The 21,485-nt window shown below is 40.2% G+C and overlaps 1 protein-coding gene across 5 annotated transcripts in view; it reads left to right on the top strand.

The window, feature by feature from the left end:
- Positions 1-375: 375 nt before the first annotated feature.
- Positions 376-21,485, top strand: part of INO80D (INO80 complex subunit D) — a 45,662-nt gene continuing 24,552 nt past the window's right edge. Inside the window, exons 1-6 of one of the 5 annotated variants that reach the window (XM_030277642.4) lie at positions 376-644; positions 1,944-2,013; positions 9,588-9,684; positions 9,792-10,038; positions 15,573-16,321; positions 19,404-19,512. In XM_030277642.4, the coding sequence (XP_030133502.3) occupies positions 9,821-10,038; positions 15,573-16,321; positions 19,404-19,512 (1,076 nt within the window). In that variant the 5' untranslated portion in view covers positions 376-644; positions 1,944-2,013; positions 9,588-9,684; positions 9,792-9,820. Of the gene's footprint in view, positions 645-664; positions 694-719; positions 835-1,165; positions 1,305-1,365; positions 1,500-1,943; positions 2,014-9,587; positions 9,685-9,791; positions 10,039-15,572; positions 16,322-19,403; positions 19,513-21,485 lie in introns of those variants that run through there. The other 4 variants (XM_072932346.1, XM_072932345.1, XM_030277643.4 and 1 more) reach the window with 4 other exon arrangements.

Raw genomic sequence — 21,485 nt, 5'->3', positions numbered from 1 at the left:
AAAAATATATTTTTTACCGTACCTTCTTTAATTTTTTTTTCCAGAGAGTTGATCTTTACAGATTATTAAAAAAAAAAAAAAATCTTCAGTCACGAGCCATTGTATTTTATTTTTATTAAAAAAAAAAAAAGTCACAAAAATGATAAAATATTTTGTTTTGGCCATTTGTCTCCCTCCTCCAAATTGACACTTTATAAAAACCTTCTGTACTTTTTTCCCCCTCCCTCTCTCCCTCGCTACTACCTCCAAGATGGTAGGAAAGTTGTTGTTTTGGAGGGCAGAGGAGCCGCTCTCTGATGTTATGTCCTCTCAGTGCCTGTAGTGGTGCTATAGGAGGCTGCTGGCTCTCTTCTTGAGCAGCCCCAGCAGCCCTGCCTTCTTTGCTGGAGAATATATTCAGGGATTCCCCTTAATAATCACCTACCCTCTGAGCACTTTGTAGTTTTAAAATAATAAAAGAGCCCCCAAAGCTTCCTCCCCACAAAAAGCAGGATCTTCTCAGAGACAGGGGGGCAGCAGCTCCTCAGCACAGAGCCCGAGCACATTCCCAGTCCCTCTGCTGGGGAGGAAACTCTGATCTGTCAGCCCAACAGAGGGAAAGGGGGGAGAGGAGAGAGAGGAGGGAAAAAAAAGCAGCTGGAAAGGTAAGCCAGGCCCGGCCTGCATCCCCGGGCTCGCGTAGCGCGGCAGGCGGTGCGGAGGGTGCAGGGCGGGCGGGGAGGCGGGCTACGCGAGGCCGGGGATCGGTCGGAGCGGCGTAGGCCGCAGTAGGGGGTGCGGGGAGCCAGGGGGGTTTTTGAAGCTTTCGGGCGCCGGGAGGAGCGCCGGAGGGGGGTGAGACGGCCGCCGGGACACAGCGGGAGGGTCGGGGCGCGGCGCCTTTGCCCGGGAGGTGAAGGGCGGCGAGCGAGAACGGGGGCGGGGGGGCGCTAGGCCTCGGCGCGGCGCGGCCCGGCCGCTCCGTTCCCCGCCCCGCCGGGCCCCCCGCGCCGGGCCCCGGGCCCAGAGCGGGCCGAGCCCCGCCGCCGCCGGGGCCGGGCGGCCGGGGGGAAGCGGCGGGGGCGCCGCGGCTGGGGCCGCTCGTCTCCCCCCGCCAGCCCCCCCGCCCCCCGCGCGGGGCGAGGGGGCCGCGGGACGGGGGGACAGGGGCGGCATTAATTTGCCGAAATGACTTTTAACGAGCGGTGGCGGGGTTGGGGGGCACCCCCTCCCCCAGCCCGGTGCGGAGCCGCCGCGGCGGAGGCGGTGCCGGTCCCGCGGGGCTGCGCCGGCCGCGGCCTGGAAAGTTTCGCAGCGTTTTTGGGGTGCGTTCCCCCCCCGCCGCCGCCGCCGCCCACCCCCCGCCCGCGGCCGTGGGGACGGTGCCGGCGGGGCGGGGGCGCCCCGGAATGCGGCCGCAGGTTCCCCCCTCGCCCGTCTCGTACCCCCTTTTCCCCCCGTCGGTGACCCCCTTCGGCCGGGCCGGCGGCGGGTGGATTCGCCGCACAACTTTTTGGGAGGTAGCGGGGGGTGGTTTTGGGGGTGCGGGGAAGCCCTCGGATGGTACCCCCCGCACCCGAAGCTGCCGGCACGTGGGGCGCCGGGCCGGCCCCCGGAGCGGGGAACGAGGGACAGGGGCGAGGGGCTGCCCTGGCATCACCTTCCGTGCCGGGCACATGCCGGGGCCGGCGGCTGCCTGAGCCCTGCCGGGGCCGGGCTGGGGTCCCTCGACCATCCCGCTGTACCAGGACCCGCTAGCGGGACAGGAGCCGCAGCCCACTGGCACCTCAGCCAGGGGAGGGATCGCCTCAGGGGCCCCTACACCGCAAGGGCTGTGTCGGGGCCCCTCTCATGTCCCTGTCGGATCCCAAACTGTCCCTGTGGGCTGGGGTCCCGCTGGGCTGCGGCGTCTGCGAGGTGCTGCTGCCCCCCAGGACTGAAAATTAAAGGATCCTTTTTTTCAGGGAAAAGAACGTCTGGTAGTTGTGAAGTGAGTGCACTGGAAGACCCACCATCGCACTTCACCCCGCACAGGTGAAATAGCTCCGGTTTCTAATGTGGAAGTGGCACGTTTCAGTCAAATATTCCTTAATATGTCTTTTAGGTCAAAATTATAATGGCTTTGTACAAGTAACCTCAAATGAATTTTGGAAGTGACAATGACGCTCACCTTAAAGCCTTATACTATACCATCTGATTAAAATACACAGAGTTACCTCTAACTTTACTCAACAATGTGCAATGCAGGTTTATTTTAGGGCCTTTCAGTTTTTGAGGGTCTTAAAAATAAAATTGACAAAATGAGGGCAATGCACTGTTCCCCTGTAGACAGGTGCCCTCCCCTGGGGGCTCATCTGTAGTGGCAGTGTTTGTGCTCAGGCCATACCCCCAGGTACCACTGCTGACGGCCCAACTGGAGTTCTGGTGTTTTGTATGAAGCTGTCTCTTGCAAACTGGTGACATTCAGCCTTTCACATGAGCTGTTTGTAATATATTTAAAGATCACACAAGTTATATTAATTCTAAAGCTAAATTATTTACCGAAAGCAATGCAAAATTTACGTACTGGGGGTTATTTTGATGTTCAGTATTTTTGTGATGAGTGATTGAATTTGTGTGTAGGACCGGTCCTACAGAACTGTGTGTACCATGTTCTCATGGTATGGTAAATCATCGGGAGGTACAAATTTATTTTAAGACCACACTGAAACTCCAATAGCTTATACCTGCTGAAAGGCTCCTCTGTGAGGAGCTCTGTTGGTTTTTATTGAGTATTCCTACTGAAGCAAGAATGATACTGTATTATGAGAAAATAAGTTTATTTGTCTTTGTAGTATTGGGACTAAAAATAAGACAAAGGTATGTTGTTTAACCTCATCTGGAAAGGCGGGCTGTGTGTTATTTAAATAAATAAAAGACTTTGACTTACTTTTTTTTCCCCAAGTCCAGATACAAGGTGTGTTGTGGTATGTTTAATCTCTACTTTATCTCAGGATATTGCTTTTGGTATTTTGAGATAATGTTTTTAAAGTACATTTCTGCCATGTTGCAATGTCATAAAGGGTCCATTTGTTGCTGTATCTGAAGGCCACCTCTTTGCAGCCCTGCTCATCCTGGCAAAACCCTGGCCTGTTTATAACTACATTGAAATAACTGTGCGTGACAACCTCCCTCTGAGGATGTGTTAGCAGGAGTGGGGCCTGGAGACCTTCTTCTCAAATAGAGAAATCCTTGTCCAAAGACTTTCAAGATACAGGGCCCATCTTGAACCTTAGGTCAGGAATAGCCATGTTTAGGAAATTACTTTTTTTTTAAATCTCTAAGAATTTACTCTTGGCAGTAGTTACAAATTTTCCTACATAAGTTCTTTTTTCTTTAGAAATCCTCTGAAGTTTCTAAAATTTGTAGTCTTAAATGCTTTTTGTTTTTAGGGTTTGGGCTTTGTCAGGTTTTCTCTAAGATACTATGAGGTACAGATGAGTGAATCAGCTGAAATTAAAATTCCTGCTTAGGTTCATTTGGTAGGAAAACAAAAAGAACCTATTCAGTCTGTGAGCAAAACCTTCTTTTTTTCCTCCTCATAGTTACGTTTTCTGCTCTTGATTGTAACCAGTTACAAGTCTGTACGTTCTCTAGCTGTTCCTATTATTAGGAATAATGCTTAAGTTTAATTCTCTATTTATTGTATTATATTCTAAAGCATAATCTGTTTACCAGTGTTGCCTAAAACATTCTGCTGCTTTTCTGTTAGTATATTGGATATCCTTATGCAATGTAAACGGCCTTTTTCCAGAACTGAAGTAATGAGCTTTTTGGAAAGGCAGAATGAGGACAATATTGCTTCTTTCTTCCTAGGTAGATCTTAACATATGAAAAAAAGTAGTCCAAAATGCGATTCCAGGTGGTAACTAAATATATCTTGTAAGATCTTAATATGTTGAATGCCTTGATCTGTCAGGGTACTTGCATGTGTGTTGCAGTACCTGCACTTCAGAGGCCTTCCTGAGTAAGGACTGTAGTTAATAAAAGTGTTCTGTACAGGAACTCTTGTAGCTGACTTTGGTTGCTTTCCAGTGTCCTCTGTCTCAATTTGAGTGCTTTTACTGACAAAAAGACTCTTGTTTCCACAATTAAAGCATTCTTGATTTGGTAGCTGAGTGTAGTAGAGAATTGAGCTGTTAAAAGACTAGAACTAAGCCAAACGTATGGTTAGATCACAGCATAGGGACAGAAGTTACAACCTTGTGGTGTTGATGTTGATCACAATTAGCTGTGGTGCAGCTTCTCTTGATAGAACAAAACATTTCAAAGAGAGGTATTAGTTGCTATAAAATAGAGAAAATGAATATTTTAAATTCATACTTAGAAGTATACTTTTTACTAACATTGATTGAAAAGTTTTGCTATAAAATAGCTTTAATGCATTTTTTTTTGCAATTAAAGCTATTTTGTAGCATGCACTTCTCATGAACTTTATGGCTTCTGTTCATCTTGGAGTGGATAAAATTCTGTGTTTCCAAACATCTTGCGCTTGGTGTGTTTGCTCAATTTCAGGAAATGGGTCTGTCAGTGACAGGTATTTGTTCTTTCTTGGTCAAGAGGAAATGACAAAACTACTATTTATGTTATTCGTGCTTGTGGAGAAGCTGAGATTCTTGTAGATCCATGTTGTACTTCTGGCCCCAAGCTGATGGTTTTGGGAACCTACGGAGATGATTGTACCTTGTCTGTGAGATGTCATGAACACACCAAGTAATTTAACATGAAATTTAGGCTAGCATTAGCAAATGCAAACAACACAGTCAAGACTTCTGTAGTTGTGGATTTTGTTTGGATGCAGTGCATGAAGCTCTGAGCTCAGTCCTCTTAATTATACATCTTTTAACCACCAGCATATAATTGCCTTGCAATTTACAATCCATTTGGGGATTCCATTGCCTAAAAGGGTCTTACGTACATTGAATGTCAAGTTCTGAGCATATGTTTAAGAATGTATCAACCCACATGATTTAAAATACTCTTAATATTTTCAGCACAGCATTTTGCAAAATTACCGATCTGGGTTTTGAGGCTCTAGTGCTTTGGGCTTTCTATTGGTGAGGAAGCCATTACCTTCCCTGTAGACTACTCACAATGTCAGGTACCAGATTTCTGCATGGCATAATGCTGCTACTTGGGTATGGTTATAATGAAGATTGTTCCCTGAAGTTTGCTGCTGCACTGTTTTCCAGCCTCTCTGAAGGACTCTTTAACTCTTTTGCAAGAGCGATGTGGAGTGCAGAGCTACAGCTGTGTTGTCTTTGGAGCTGATGTGCACTGCAAGGGATCTGATTATGCCTGTACTGAAAAGCCAGTACTAAAAGCAAGTTGAAAGCTGGCTTTTTCCAGAGGGTGATAGTAGGTATTGGCAGTTGGACAGGTGTGTTCCTGTGTGTTTTGAAATCTTTCATTTCTCTTTTTGCAGTCACTGTGCAAACCACCTTCACTTGTCTTATGGACTACCAGTGGCTACACTCAGCAGGACAAGTAGCTCTGCTCTTAAGTGCTGATGTCTCAGAGTGTGACTTTGCTCTGTCCTTGGTATAAAGCCCTGATGGAGTGCTAAGTTTGTTACTCTTCTTCACATGTCTAGATAGGACTTTAGCCAGAGGGAGGAGATTTTCTTCCAGTCAGCTGCTCAGGAATAAAAAATGCGACAAGGGGAGAAGTGAATGTGTTATGAAGTTACAAATATTAGTGATAACCTCGTAAGAATGTGAAAATACCCTGCTGGGTCAGATTAGCTTGGATCCAAGCTAATGTTCTGTCTCAGACAGTAGGAATAAGTGATGCTACTTGGTGTTTTAAAAGCCCAGACACTTTTTTTGTGCTTTCTTCTCTTACTCCTCCACCACCTATATTTGTTAAATTGGTCATGCTAGCGAGTGCATCACTTATGTCCCCATTGTCCCCTACTTCTTCGGCATGTCTTGAGTCAGTCTCTTGCTAACTTCATCAGGTACCCCTAGCTGCAATATTTTGTGATCTAGTATGGCTGGTCTATAATTACCTTATTCCCTTACCATGATTTTTTACACCTCAGTCATGTATTACATCATTTGGCAAGGTCACGCATTTTTAGATTCCCTTCTGTTCTTTGCCCTGTTGTTTCTTGCTAGCTCAAAATCTTTTATTTAGAATCAGTTGTTTAAGGAAATCTAGGTTCCTCAAGAAGCAGCTTCGGGTTTCTCATTCATAGGTTGTAGCTAAAGCTAGTTTGAGCATATGCAGGCATAATTTTATTTTTCTGTTCAACCTTCCTACATCTTCAATGTAGAATATAAATGCAAAATAAAAACAGCTTCCAGAAAGTTTTTTATTCTGATATTTTTATAGTGAAGTACAGCTGCTTAAGCATTTGCTTTTTCCAGGGGAAGTCCATGTTTCCGTCATCTCTTACTGAATCCTGTGGGACAAAAATAATTTCTCCCCCACCCACTATTTAGCTAAGTGTAGTTTCAGTTCTCTTCAGTTAAGTGACGTGTGCCTATTCTATGTTTTTGCTACTTTTTGCGTAGCAACAAAAAGTTCTGATAAGAACTCCTGTAAATTGTTAAAAATAAAACACTGTATCGGATGAAATAAGAATGAAGAGACTTAAGTGTCTTTGTTATTTTGTTATATATATTTATACACACACACATTCTCTTATATGGTATGCCATGAAGTTTAAAAAAAAAAAATGCTCCTTTTAGATTAAGTCCAACTTCAGTCTCTGATCCTGGCAATGTATCCACATGTCTTTTGGGGAGTCTGTTTAAGAATCTACCAATAAAGATATAATTGCAAGTTTGAGAAAATTACTGTGTTGTTTGTTTTAATATAATGTTGGTTGGCTACCATGTTTATTGGCTTTCTTGTTCCTTGCACTGTAGTTGCAGTAATTGATTACTGTCAGGATTTTTAACATGGTTATATTTGCATGAGCTTCTCCTAGTGTATATATAGACCCAGGAACTCACATTCATGCTCGTTGGTTTCCCTGGGGATTACTGTCAGTATTTTTGTGTGAATGTTTCATATGGCATTGTCCTTGTGACCTGGTATCTCTCAGACAAGTGAGAAGTGAAATACTATGCCTGCCTTGACACAGTCAAGTTAAATGCAAAAATAAGACTTAATTATGAGTTAAATCCAAAAATAAAACTGTGGCCACAAGAATAAATCTAGGATTATAGTGGCTGGGAGCTGTGGAGCAGTTTCTTTACAGAAGCTTAACGGAGGCACACAAGGTATGCATTTCTCACTGTTTACTTTGGAACCATCCTAAGAAACTCTTTCTTTGGTCTGTTACTTGCTAACCTTCAGAAAAGAAATACAGCTGGGTTGTACAAAAGAGGAGAAAGTTAGTGATCCATCAGAAACTCTGCAAAGCATGATAGTAGTAGTTTAAAAGAAGGTGATAAATGTACCAGGAGAAAATAGAGCACAACTTGTGGGTCACCGCAGCTGGAAGATACACTTGGTCTATCAAGTTTTATGTCCAGTCCAGTCCAGTATGCCACCTAATCCAAGCTTTGATAAAGTGAGAGAAGCAGACTCTCCAGCAAAAGGCTTTCTGTCAGCCTGTTGTGCATGTGAGATGCAAGTAGTTAAGACTCATTTGATTACTTTTGCTGCCATAGTAATAGAGGAGTCCATCTCTCAAAATTATGGAATACAGACACTGACAACAACTCCTGTATGGGTCGTGTTCCCATAGGATTTATGTTTTTCCTTCATGTTGTTGCTGAATAATACTGAAGGGTATGTCAGTGTCTGCCTGAGCCAAGGTGACTGAAAAGAATATTTAGTTCTTAACATGCTAAAGAGATTGTTCCCTTTTCCCATTCTGTCTTTTTGAAGGGCACATTCAACAGTGAACTTTCTTGTTCTTAAGACTGACGTGTTGTGGAAAGTCATACTCCAGTGATTGGTTGGTTTCAAGTATATGTATATACTTTATATATATTGAAACTGGACTAGATGTCTGTGCGTATGTTGTGGCTCTCTGGTGTAAGCTAAGCGTGAGGGCCCTTCCCTGTGTGCGTGGAAAGGGAAAATGTGTATGAAGAGGAAATACAAAGTTACCTTATTGTCAAGTGCTTGTTCAGGTCAGTTGCAGTAGTTACATTCTGTAGCACCTGTCTCTATTTGTTTGCTCTGTATGCTGTATGTGTGTATATACCAAGCTATTCCAAGAATTTTAAGTGTGTTTTTAAATCTTCTAGTACTCTTCTGTCTTTCTGCATCTACAGCTAGATATATACTAATGAAGGCCATATTTGTATTGTTTACTCTGTGGGATAAGGTGTTTTGTTTGGCCTAATGACTTAGAGTTGTTTTTGTAGATCCCCCAGTGCCATAGTGCTTTGTCATTTTCTCATGGTACTTTTTTTACAGCAGAAAGTGGAGGCTTGTACCTTTACAGGAGGAAAGAACATCCTTCCTGCAAAGTCTGTGTAGGTTTCCTCCTTGCAATTCTGCTCTTGCCATTTTGGGCCTTGGGAATAAGTAATTTCATTGAGGTGGTAATCTGTACATTTGTAACATGCCTCTAATTTATTACATATTTCCTGAATATCACCTCAATGAATGTTCCTTTCCTTGGTGTATAACACATATGAAACAGAACTGAGTACTGAATGCATACACAGTGTTCAAAAGAGTTCATTCCAGTGCTTCAGGAGGACCTTTCTGAATAAAAGCTACTTGTTACATAGTAGCTGCAGAATGTATGTACTTTTACTTTTCTTGAAACTGCTTTGGGATAGTTTGGGGGTTTTGTTTGGTTTTGGTTTTTTTTTTTTTAATTTTTTTTTTAATTTAGAGATGATTGCCAAAGATCTCCATAATGTTGAGAACTGAAAAAGTACCCTATGGCTGCATGGATTTGCACTGTGGGAACCTGCTTTAGAAACTGTAGGAACCAAGACTCTTGCTGAATTGACATTTCAGCCCTTCTGGCATTCATGGGAGTACTGACTGAAATTAATGCCTGCATTTCCCTAAAATAAGTACAGTGAGGTAGGATAAACTTTGAAGAACTGTGGTGACCTCAGGAAGGATTGCATATGGATGCTTGCAGAAATTGTAAGCAGCTACAAAATCTGAAAGGCTGGTCATCAGGTGTGGTAAAGAAAGCTTTTTTCAAAAAAAAACTTTGTTGCACTGACTGGCAAAATAATTTTGCAGCACAAAGACAGTCTGGTGGTTTTGTAAACAAAGATACTTTGAAGTAAACCCTCTGCAATCAAATGGGTTAATCATCTTTCAGCTTGATTTATGAAAGCAAATGATCTAATCTGACACTTAACCTTTTTCAACTTGTAGCTTCTAATCACTTTCTGGTAGATGAGTGATGTTCTGTTAAAGTGATTTAAGTGTGGTGGCAGTAGAATTTTCTTTCCCCCAGTAATTTCTTTAATGTTTTCCAAAGATCTGTGACTACTGATTGAAAACTATTGTGCTATTGTTTTATTGGATGCTAGCTGAACCACAGGCTTGGTGACTATGTGTGCCTGTTTACTTACTATAGTAATATCTATTTTATTTTGACTGACATGTCACCCTTTTGATATTTTCCTTAGACAATCTGCTTCATCTTGGTTCATCATCATTCCAAGATAGTGGTGTCCTTGGGGCTCTCTCTTAAACATTGACATGGTACAGAAGATTTAAAATCAGGTATTGTTTTGGATCCTTCTTGCCAGCCAAAATGAAACACACAACCTGGAACTGAATGCAGTTTTTCTTCCCTTATGTGATTTGTCTCAATATTTTGGTTCTTTCAGCTGATGTTCACAAGGAATAGAGTCACGTGATGTATGAAGGCAAACACATACACTTCTCTGAGGTTGACAATAAGCCCTTGTGCTCATATAGCCCCAAACTGTGCAAGCAGAGGCGACTTAACGGCTACGCCTTCTGTATCAGACACGTTCTGGAGGACAAGACTGCCCCCTTCAAGCAATGTGAATATGTGGCCAAGTACAACAGCCAGCGCTGCACCAACCCCATCCCCAAGTCTGAGGACCGTAGGTGAGTTGTGGATTCCTCTCTGGAAAGTGGGAAGTGGCTGGGACGTTTTATTTAAGTTGCTGGTTTCAGGATGAGGGAGGAACTGGTCTAAGTGAATTGTATTCCAGGACGTTCCTTTGAGAATTTTGTTTTAAGACCAGTAAACTTTTTTTTTTTTTTTTTCTGTGGGGGTGAAGTGCTTAGTGAGAGGGCAGTAACTCAATCCCAAGGGAGTTTGTGCGAGAGTTCACTCCTTTTCGCAAATTTGCTATAAACTGGGGATCAAACCTGCTACACAGTATCAGCTGTTCCAACTCATTTGCTTTGTCACTCAGTACATGCTCTTAGAAAGGCCTGCTTGTTTAGCCAGCAGTGCCAAAAGCACACTTCCATCTGCTTTTTCAGGATAAATAGTTGAAAATGCTTATATTCTGGACACGGGGGGCAGTGACATGTAGGGACAAATCCAGAATTACAATTCAGTGTTGGTGATTTGGTACTGATCTGTAGTGTTGTTTTACTGGAATAAAATAAATATTACTTGATAACAGATGAGCCAGCTGGGAAAGTGCCACATACTCCTTTTCTTCTTTGCTTCCCTTATTTCTCTCCTCCTCCCTGCCCAAATGAAGATGCCCAGAGTGCCCAGGTATTAAATTCCTTGCAAAATATAGTCCTTGAACTTGTTGAGAACTGGGAATTAAAAGCAGATTTCCCAACTTGCAGCCCATACTGTAACCACAAGGGCATTCTTCCTTGCTCTTTAAGACTTCCTGAACACCAGTCTCATTTGTGCTGCTCAGGCTGAAATAGCAGAATTTGTCTAATCTTGTCTGCCATCTATATACAACTTCATTTTTCAGAGCTGTCATTGCAGGTTTTGCCAGTAAGGCAGTGTTTAACTAATGTGTGTGTTAACTATCTGAGGCTTGTTCTCGTAGAAATGCTTTTTTAAACCTAAAATACGAATAAAATATGCCAAAAAAATCAAGCCACTATTCACTGACCTTTCACATTATTAGTTGCCATTCACTAACCTTTTGCATTATTAGTGGTGTTCCCACTGTGCCCTACATATAACTTCCTTCTCAGCCCACAGCTCCCTCTCTTGTCTGAAACAACAGTTGGACTGTGCTCTAAATTAACTTGCACTTCACCTGCCATTTCAGTTGAGGAGACTGATGAAGTGAGAAAAAAACATGAATGTTTGTCAAAAGCTGTAGGGCAAATGCTCAAATGGCACAAGATGAATAACTTTAAGCTGTAATTTGACAGTCAGTGAAGTCAGTGAGTGTTTCTTTGCTACTGTACAATTGAGGCTCTTTGGAAATAAGCTCACAGAAATGATGATAGAAATAGTTAGCACAAATGGCATGCTGTAATTTCAGATGCAAGAGCTGACTGAGAGAGTTCCTGTTTACCGGGGTCATACTGAAAAACAATGGAAGTAATAGTACTTAATGACACTTTTTTACATCTCATATGTTCCCATGGAATTTGTGATTTTTCTTTACACCTTGAATTGAGTTCACACTTTGTTCTTTTTGATTTTTCTCAAGTTAAAGTGAAGTGTGGTCATGACATCTGGTGTATGTTATATTAGAATAATTCAATTGCATGTCGAGTGTCACATTACAGTACTTGAAGAGGACAGCAGGTGTCTGAAAGAGAAAATAAACTTTTAATTTCAAATGAGAGGATGTGATAGTTGAAAGAATATTTTAAAAGACTGTTTTTCAGGGCAGAGTTTAATTTTGACAATAACATTTAATGGATGCTAGTGATAAGACTGTGGCTGTTCTAAACTTTATTTTTTTTGGCAGGCAAACCTGTATATGTTTCTTAGAAGACTTTTTTTCCACTCTGATCAATATAAAGATGTTTGCAGTGTCTGAGTTCTTCACTCATAGCTTTTCATTTTCTGTGTACAGAATTACCGTCAGATGGTCATTTTGTCACAGTTTAGACACAGAACCGTACAGGATCAGAAGCAGTCTGTATGATGCTCTGACAGCTATCTTCTTTTTTACTTTTAGAGATTGTTTAAAAAAAAAGTATTTCAAGAAGATGCATGCATTATATGCCAAAAGCTTCATAGTCTGTCCAGAGATGATTAAGAAGAATTATCACTTGACCCCAGACAAATGAGATGCTACCAGCCACAAAGATGGTTAATATTATGCTATATTATTACATTTCTTATTAACCATTAAAATTCTACAAATTAAATCTGTTAGTGTTAATTATTAATCTATTAAATCTAATAGTGTGTGACTTCATTGCCTTATTTGAAGTCTGATTTTTCTATTCACTATCTTTTTTGTAAAGAATATATATATGTGGGATGATACACACATGGGTTTTATATCTCTGTTTTCTCTGAATACATCTACTTCTTCCTTAACCAGATATACACAAAGATAATGAAATGCAACTTGATTTCTAAATATAGGTTTACTACAATTTAGTTGAGTTAAACACTATTTTGTCTCTAATTCTCCTCACTTAAGAGAATCTTTAAATTATTTGTTTATATACAAGCTGCCCAGTATGTTTGGGTCTTCTCTTAAGTAAATGATGGAAGTTGATACCAAACTGGGGTGTACTAAGAAGCAGAATGCATTTGTAGGTAGAAAACCTCACTATCTGAATCCTTGCCTTCCCAGTGGATTCAGGAAACCATCCAGCTGCAGTCTTCAGAGCCCATCACATTTTGTATGCTTCATGTTATGATAATTTTAATGGATATCAACCCACCATATTTATGGACTTAATTTGACATTACCTGCACAGAAATGCCTTCGGTGCTGAATGAGGAAAGGGGAAACACCTGTATTAGATACTTATTGTGATACTGTCAGCTGAGCATAACTCACAGACAGGTTATAGAAGTGACAAACTGAGCCTCTAAGACAGGCTTGTCAGAATTGGCTTTTGTAGGGCCAGCTTGACCCTAATGGGTTTTGTGTTCAGAGCTGTGTGAAAAGCACTGTGCTATTTGCAGGTTTGATTCCTGTGTTCCCAGTAATCTGCCTTCCATGGAGCTTGAACTACTAATGCAGACTCTTCGGACATGTGAAGTCAGAGCCACTTTAGACCAGGGCCAACTAAAAAGCCATCCTGGAATGTGCAGGATGGGGAAATGTGGTTGCAAACCCCCCTGGCTGTGTGTAGGGCTAGCATGAGCCTGACACAGTCAAGGCTGAAGTAGTGCTAATGAGAACTATGCCTAGCCAAAACTGCTTGTGTGCCAACTTCTTTACCCAGAGAGGACTGAACTGCCCTTCCTGGTTTCTTCTTGCTCCTGTTAGTCCAAGGTGTAACAGCCTTGGTTATACTGGAAGACAGGGAGTTGACAGAGCCTAAAGCACAGAGCCAAGTTAGTCTGTACTGGAATCTGGATGTTGTAGTCTGGCATCTGTGGGTTTGTGTCCAGTGGAGCCAGCTGGCTTTCAGTGATGCAGTATGGTCAACTGTAAGAGCCAAAGCTTTGTTCTCTGCTATATAAAAATGATTCTGTTAGACTTAAATGAGCAAGACAAACCCTTAATAGCCTAAAACTCAGAGAATTTTAGCAAGCTTATTACCTTTCCACAGACTATTCTCCTTTTCTGTTTCTTTAACTGTTTTTGCAATGAAAACAGACTATGCAGTTCTACCTCCTCACATCAGCATAAGCAAAGGATGACAATAATTTAAGTTCTGAACAATATAAGGGAAACATTTGTGTTGAGCAGAACACTCTTTTTATTGGCATAAGAGGGAAAAAAAATCTCTTGTGTTTGTTTAGTCTGTTTATTGGTGTTTTTCTTCTGTAATACTAAAAGTTCTGTGGTAACTGTTCAAACAACATATTTAATAAGGACTTAATTTTAAATATGGAAACAATGCTTGTTGACTTTAAGGGAAGCTTTATTGAGCCCTCATTATATAATTTTATTTTTAGAAGTCCATCTCTCAGTATGAATTTACAGTATTCCAGTGTGTTCTAATAAGGACTGCACAAGTTGTTGGCTTTTAGCCTGCCTCATTTAGGTTTATTTACTACTTACAACATAATGTAATGAAGAAATTATTTAGGCAATAATAAGTAGCAGTGCTTTTCAGCCTTTTCTGATTTGTGAAACCTTAGGAGTGTGGCTCTTGTAAGAAGCTACATATATGGAGACCATTAAAGAACATATATGAATTTGCTTTCTCTTTTTTCCCTTTTAAGGACCCTTTAGAGCTGTTCAGGCATTGTTTCTTTAGAAATGGGTCAACAAGTTCAAAGTGACTAAACTGAAGTGCTAAACCTTTTTGGGGGGTTGTTTTGGGCTTTTCTGCCATTTTTTGCTCCATGAAGACCAGAAGTAATATAATTTTGACCTATTTTTTCAACAAAACTTACTGTTCTCAGATTCATACTGATCCGATTTTAAAGAATATCTTCATGGTATTCTATTCATTATCTTGTTCATAACTACCTTGATGCAGACATTACTCTTTCCTTGTATCTTTGGTCATTTATAAGATGCAACTTACAGATGGGATTCTGCAAGAGCAAATTTTGATTGTTGGTGGGTTCTACAGAGGAAGGAGTGCTGGCCTGTGGCATGCAGGAAAAGGAGCACATCATGATTCCTAAATTTGTGTCACATATTGATTCCAATCAAAAGTTAATAGCTTACTTTTTAGTATGTCATCTGTGCCATAAATTGTAATTATTTTTATTTTCATGACAGAGTATCAAAGACCTTTTTGCTTTCTTTTTTTTAATAGCATGACTTTGAAAGTTTTTCATATTAGAAGAACTTAAAATCTGTGCTTTTGGATTGTATATATACATATTTCTGGCATTGTGTATATGCTTTCTAGCAGCAGAGAGTTTGTTTTAAGATAGATTTTTATTGAAGAATATTCAGCTAATCTTCTGGCTTTAAAATTCATCATGTTAAACTACTAAAACAGAATTTAAGTATTTATGCTACTTGTTCAATAAGTGGAAATAGTGATCTTTCATAGCAGATAGATATGTACTGATATTGTCCTTGTAGGAAACTGTTCCCTACTACAGTGGAGTTCATAATAATAATAATAATGATGTGTGCATTGATGAAAATGTTAACTACTTCCACCAAAAGAATGGGCAAATGAAAGGAAATAGTCTTCAATGTACTTAGGAGCTTTTGAACTGATCAGTTAATGGCTTGTGTTCTTGCTGCTTTATGTATCACTGTCCATTTGTTTTGTTCACTTTGGATTTTGACTGCTTACCCTGGTAGAGAATTAAGATTTTGAATGACTGTATGTGATTTTCCTATGAATAATGAATGAAGAATCTTGTATCTTAAGATTAGAAATAGTTGCTTGTGTAAGTTTTTTTCCTGCTGGTTTGGGAGCCCCACAGTTATGTGTTGTATTAGAAGCAGTTGTGTACAATTCTTATAAAACCTCTTCTGCTTCAGTTTATATTTGCTTTAAATGTGTCTGTGAGTTTCTCCTAAGCGATGTCGTGGCTTCAGATTTTACTTATGGAAGTTTAGTTAATAAGTGACTGCTCTTACTTTTCAAAGGTACTGCAACAGCCACCTGCAGGTACTTGGCTTTATACCGAAAAAGGAGAGGAAGAAAAAGAATGATCCCATAGAGGAGGTAAAGGTCAGGCATCAGATGGATGCGATGGCCTTTGGTCTGACAGTGCCCACCCTGGCCTTGAAGATGCCCAATGGACTGGATGGGATGTCCCTCTCCCCTCCAGGGGCAAGGCTTCCTCTCCACTACCTGGAGGCAGAATTAGAAGACCCCTTTGCTTTCAATGAGGAGGATGATGACCTAAAGAAAGGGGCAACGGTGAAGAAAAAGTTGCAGAGCAAGTTGGCTCACAACCGGCAGCGCCAGAGAGAGACAGAGATTTTAAAAGTTCGCCAAGAGCACTTTAGCCCCATTCCTGCACCTTTGCAGCAGCAGCCTCTGCAGCAGCAGCACTCCCATCTGCCACCTTCATCAGCTTCGTTAAAGCCGACAGGGCTACCGCAGGGCATAGTCTGCAAGTCACCTCAACCTCTGAACACCAGCCTACCAATGCAGGGAGTGGCACCCACCACACACACTATAGCACAAGCGCGGCAGTTGTCTAACAAGAGACCTCTGCCTCTCCTGCCACCCGCCAGGGCTCCTGTCACGGACCCACCAAGGACTGACCGGGTCCTCATGAAAGCCACAGCCTTCTCTCCACACTCGTCCTGCATGAGCCGGCTCCAGAGACTGGTGAAACTGTGCACTCGAAAACAGCAGCTGGACACTGACCTGTTTCCTCACTTAGGTGAGTAGCTAATAGATGCACTGCAGCTGTATTTTTTAACCTGAAACCAAAAGACTGAAGGGGAATGTCTTCCTAGCCCTGTCCTGAATTCCTGTGTGCTCCTTACAAAGTAACCCTGAGTTAGGTAATCTCTTGACATTTTCTTTAGCCCTGTTGTCTATGAAGGGCATGCCTGGATCCATCACAAATGGTTTATGGAATTTTGGTTGTTTATTCTTCTTAATGTTCTGTTAACTATTTGAGAAATCATACTGAGGTGTAGAAAACACTGGATTATAGAGAGCTCAGGTAGAAGGTTTGCAACTCGAGTAGTAAATGTGACACTAGCGGTACCTACGTGAGTGAACAAAGTTAGATTGAAACATTAGGTATGTGATAAGTGCATGTGCCATAATGAATATAAGTAAAAATTTGGCAGTTTGGCCCATCAATTTCTACATATTCAAAATTCCAGTTGACTTAATTGGAACACATGCAAATTTTTCTTGACTGGGCCCTATTTATGTATAGAATATGGAAGAACAGAAGGAAAAGACCACTTCAGGAGAGCAGCATTGTTACAGAAGATAGTTGGAAGGGTGAAGTCTTGTATACCATACATACCATGCAGAAACAATCTTCCCCTTACATAAAATGATCAATAGCTGCTTGTGAAATATAAGCAAATGTAACCAAATTGGTGCTATGATAGTAGTGCTCTGTAAGCTCTGAAAAGGCAACTGACATTATGGCTGATTTGTCTGTTTGTGAATATAGGCCTAAGCATACCTATCTGTCCTTTTTATTTTCCTCATCCTCCCAAATTACTTTTCTGCTTAGTTTTAGATTGTACATTTCTAACAAGTAAAACACCAGCAGGGAAAAGGAAATGTGAATCTATGTGATATAAGTAGAAACACCATTTATGATGTTTAAAACAAAGACTTCAGATAAACCCAGACATTCCCTATATAATATCTTACTTAATTGTAAACATCTGTAATTTTTGCTATTTCAATTAACTTTTTATTAATTTGCTGTTAAGATCTGCCCTTTGGCATTCATGGGATAGTTTGACTATTTGTTCAGGAGATAATTAGCATCCCATAGCATGTCTCCAAAGGAAATTGTTCTTCAGGAAACAGCTTTAATGGTCCTGTATACAGTGCAGGTCTTTAGAGGAATGGCAACTCTAGAGGCATTTCTGAGTGTCACAGACCTCAATAGTTTAGAAAGTGACCTGTGTTTTGAAAGACTGTAGAAAGATCCCTTTCTGTGCTTAATGTTCTACATTCTCAACTGGTGAAGAGAATATGTGCTCCTTAAAAAGAGGCATAGTACAAAATAAAAAAGTTAGACCTATACATGTACAGTTGGACCGATACATGTACAGTTAGGCAAGTGTATAACTATGTGGATGCATTTAGAACAGTTTATATTTGGCAAAGTAAAGGAATTTACATATTAATTATGTGAGAGTGGAAAATTGATTTGTTATTTATTCATTATAAACCTTAATATTAAAGACTAGGTATGCCAGATCAGAGAATTTCAGGATTGCTTTTATATATTTGAGCAGCACTAGAGATGACTGCGCAGAATCTTTCAAAAGATTAAGCCAGTTTTATATGTACCAGCATCAGAGCCATGTATTGGATATTAATATACCTGAAGTCTTCAGTGTCAGTACAACTGTATCTGGATTAGATTTTATTCCTTCCTTTCTGCAGTGCCTAGGAGAAGCAAAACAACTCAATTTCTGATTCTGTTTTTAAACTTTGGGTTTAAACAATTTGTTATGTGGTTGTCAATTGTGGGCATCTTTATGGAATGATTAAGTTATTTTTTTCATTCCTTTATGGAAGAGACAACAGGAAAAAGAAACATTTAAGTTGAAAGTATAATTCTGACATTGTATCAAATGTCTTGAGGTATCTGAATTTAGTTCAAATATATGTTTAAAAAAAATAATTTTTTTAGGATGCTGAAGTTCCTGAAAGTTTGAGTTTCTGATATCTGTGGTTCATGTTAAAGTGCTGTTTCTGTATGATGAAGGTTACCTGATGATTGTATCCCAAGCTAGTGTATGTGTGTCTCTAACTCTGAAAGTGCTTGACCAAGTACTGATGCATTTCCCAGCTCCAAGGCATCTGACTTCAGAATCATCTGACTTCAGATATAGTTGTTTAATTTAGTTTTAGCAAAAATGAAATGCTCCTTAACCCTATCAATTTTCAAGGAGCACACAAGAGAATGAAAAAGCAAAGAATGCTAGCTTGTAAATGCAGGAAAGGGATTTTATCCCACCTGCTGCAAGAAAGTGCCGAGAATTTCACTGGATGTGGGAGAGATAGTAGGAAAACCAGCAAAAGATGAAGTTCCAGATAAAATATTCCACCTGAAAACTTACTGGCCGCTTCCTGGCCAAACAGCTGTTTGTAGGTTGACTAACTGAGGCTGCTGGAGCACATTCTAAGTTGATCATACTGCATCATCATTAAGTGAAAATATGCTGCTTGGGGAAAGTGCTGGAGTGTTTGTATCTCTGCCTTTAGCTCTTTCTTCACGCTAATATGTGCATTTGGCAGGCAATTACAGAGACTGAGCAGAGGAACAGCCTGGGTAGCTGTGTATCTATCTCTGTCCCTGCTGCTGTGTCTTACAGTTTTCATGTTCTTCTATGTTTTGGCACAGAGAAAGGGTCAGAATATAAACAGAAATGAAATTGGCCTATTTAGATCATATAGCATTAAAATTTACCAAGTTGTCTGTTCTTCATAACATGCACTTCTCTCTTACCTTGTACTTGATTATGAAAACTAGTATTTCTCTGCAGGTAAGATAGCTGGTGATTTTTCTTGCACTGTTTATGGATAAAAAGGAAAATCTAGTTATGATAAAAATCAGTGCGTGCTATTTGCACACTGTAATGGAGCTGTTACTGTAGCTTTTCCTGTATAATTGAGAATACTGCATAATTTAATCAAATGTAATTATGCTTGCAACTATTCTATACATGCATCTTTTGTGGCAAAGGTTGCTCAGAGGCTTATATAAGGTGGATGCTCTTTTCATCCAGTTTCCATGTTTTCAATTCCCTTAGGGCTGGATTGGTCTGAAGACAGTGGAGAAGAGTTGGAGGATTCAGAGCAAACCTCCCCTTACCAGGTTGCATGGTCTATCCGAGAAAGCCTCGGCTATGAGAGACCTGAGTGAGTATAATTCTTTAGTATTCATGCTGGCCTTGATGGAATAAATCATGTAAATGTGAGCTTCACTTCAAGTGGAGTCAGTGGAACCTAAGCACTTGTTCAAGTGTTTTGCTGAAACAAAGGATTGTTTGAAGTCTTTTGTTTGTGGAAGAGCTTGTCGCCTTCTGTCCCAGTTTCCAGCTAACTTAAAGACCTTTGTGCAGTCTGCTATCAGAAGGATGCATCAGGAAAGGATTTAAGCTTGTTTGCCTGAATTTAATTGAGTTTAGTAGGATTTATTCATGAAGTTGTGTGCTTTGATGATTGGAGGTCCTGAATTAAAATCAAATCGGGTTGCTATTGGTTTCTTGTCTTTCCTACTGGTTGTTAATAAATTTGTCAGTAAACTTGCTACATTTTGCTCATTAAGTCTTGTAATTATTATGCAAGCTATTGTTTTAATATGCTTTTTAAATGGCCATGGTATTTATTTTCGTAATTAAGTGTTGAATAAACCTCTGTCAGTACTTGTGGTCGTTGGAAGGAAGCATGGGACTTGTGAGCATGGGATCAAAAGGATAAGCAGAGCAGGAATTAGCTGCTTGTGCAGAAAGGCTTATGATGTTCTCTATATACTGCTGTCACAAATCTAAACTTACAGCAGGATATGATAATGTAGGTTTACTAATGTAAATTTGAAGGTGTGCAGTTAAAAAAAAGCATCCCAGGTGTAGTATTATAACAATACTGTTGTATGTTATTAACAAAGAAATTGGGATCTCACTAGAATTGATTATAGTTTCTGTAACATGACTCTCATTCAGTGTGCATCTGGACTTTTTTGCTACTACAACTTTTCCCTATTTTTTTAGTTTTTAACTATCACACTTAGAATAATGATGTTAATGAAACCTTGTTTTGTTGTTACATTCTGAAAATTCTGAAACTTACTAGAATTTCCTGCCATCTCTGAAGATTGTCCTCAAGGTGAACCATGAAGCTGTATCTCTGTCATCAGGACATACACCAGGATGCTAAATATTAAGAGCCTTCAGTGAATCAAAGCTATTAAGTAGAGTGTAGACTTCACTTTTTTAAAATAAAGAGGGCTTTTCTTATTATGAATGACTGTAATTTTTTAGGGCATCAGCAGTTTTAGAGTGAGCTTTCAAAAATATTAGTTCTAACGTAAAAAGCAACTTTTAAATAAAATGTTTTGAGAGATCGTGAACAGACTTTCAGACTTCTAAATCATACATAATTTTTCACAGCAGATATATCTATTAAATAACTTGCCTTACACTCTTTCACATTTGATTTGATTCTTCCATAGATCCCTATTTTTTTGTCAACTTATAAAGGTCATCCCTGTGAGTTTTGTCTTCTATTTGTCTTAACTTCCTTTGGATTCTTCTTACTCTTTTCACATACTGAGAGAAAATAATACCTTGTCTTGACATTTTCTTTTCCATTCTAGCATTCTGTGCACCTCACTTACATGCTGTCTTAACTATCCATGATGGATAAATTTTTGAATGCAACTGGCTGCTTTTGTATTTCCATTAGTCTGGTCTTCAACAACCTTACTAATTTTGATCCTAGATAAGCATTCACTTGATGTCAGCCTTCTAAAGCTTTAGTTCCTATTCTGCAAACTTTTGTAGTGCTTTTTATTACTTGAAATGTTTCACTTTGACACTTCTTCAGTGTGGTCTGCCTGCTGCTGAAGATGAATTAGTTTGGGCTGTTTCTGAGGAGATTTGATTTGTAAAAATGAGACTGTTTTGCTAATCTGGTGGTGGGGACTGGTGACTCCTACAGTCAGCCAGTGACTTGTGGCTCTGAATTCTGGGGACTTAATTTACCAGAAAACCAATGGAGATTATTTTGCAAAACTTTTTGGTTTTGAAATCACATGCCTAAACTTAGGGGATTTACTTGACTATTTTCATAGTAAAATTAAAGCTCTTTTTTCTCTGTTTATTTATATCTGA

This window comes from Taeniopygia guttata, chromosome 7, assembly GCF_048771995.1.
Source record: "Taeniopygia guttata chromosome 7, bTaeGut7.mat, whole genome shotgun sequence".
Lineage (NCBI taxonomy): Eukaryota > Metazoa > Chordata > Aves > Passeriformes > Estrildidae > Taeniopygia > Taeniopygia guttata.
This window is presented reverse-complemented; position numbering and strand designations above follow the sequence as displayed.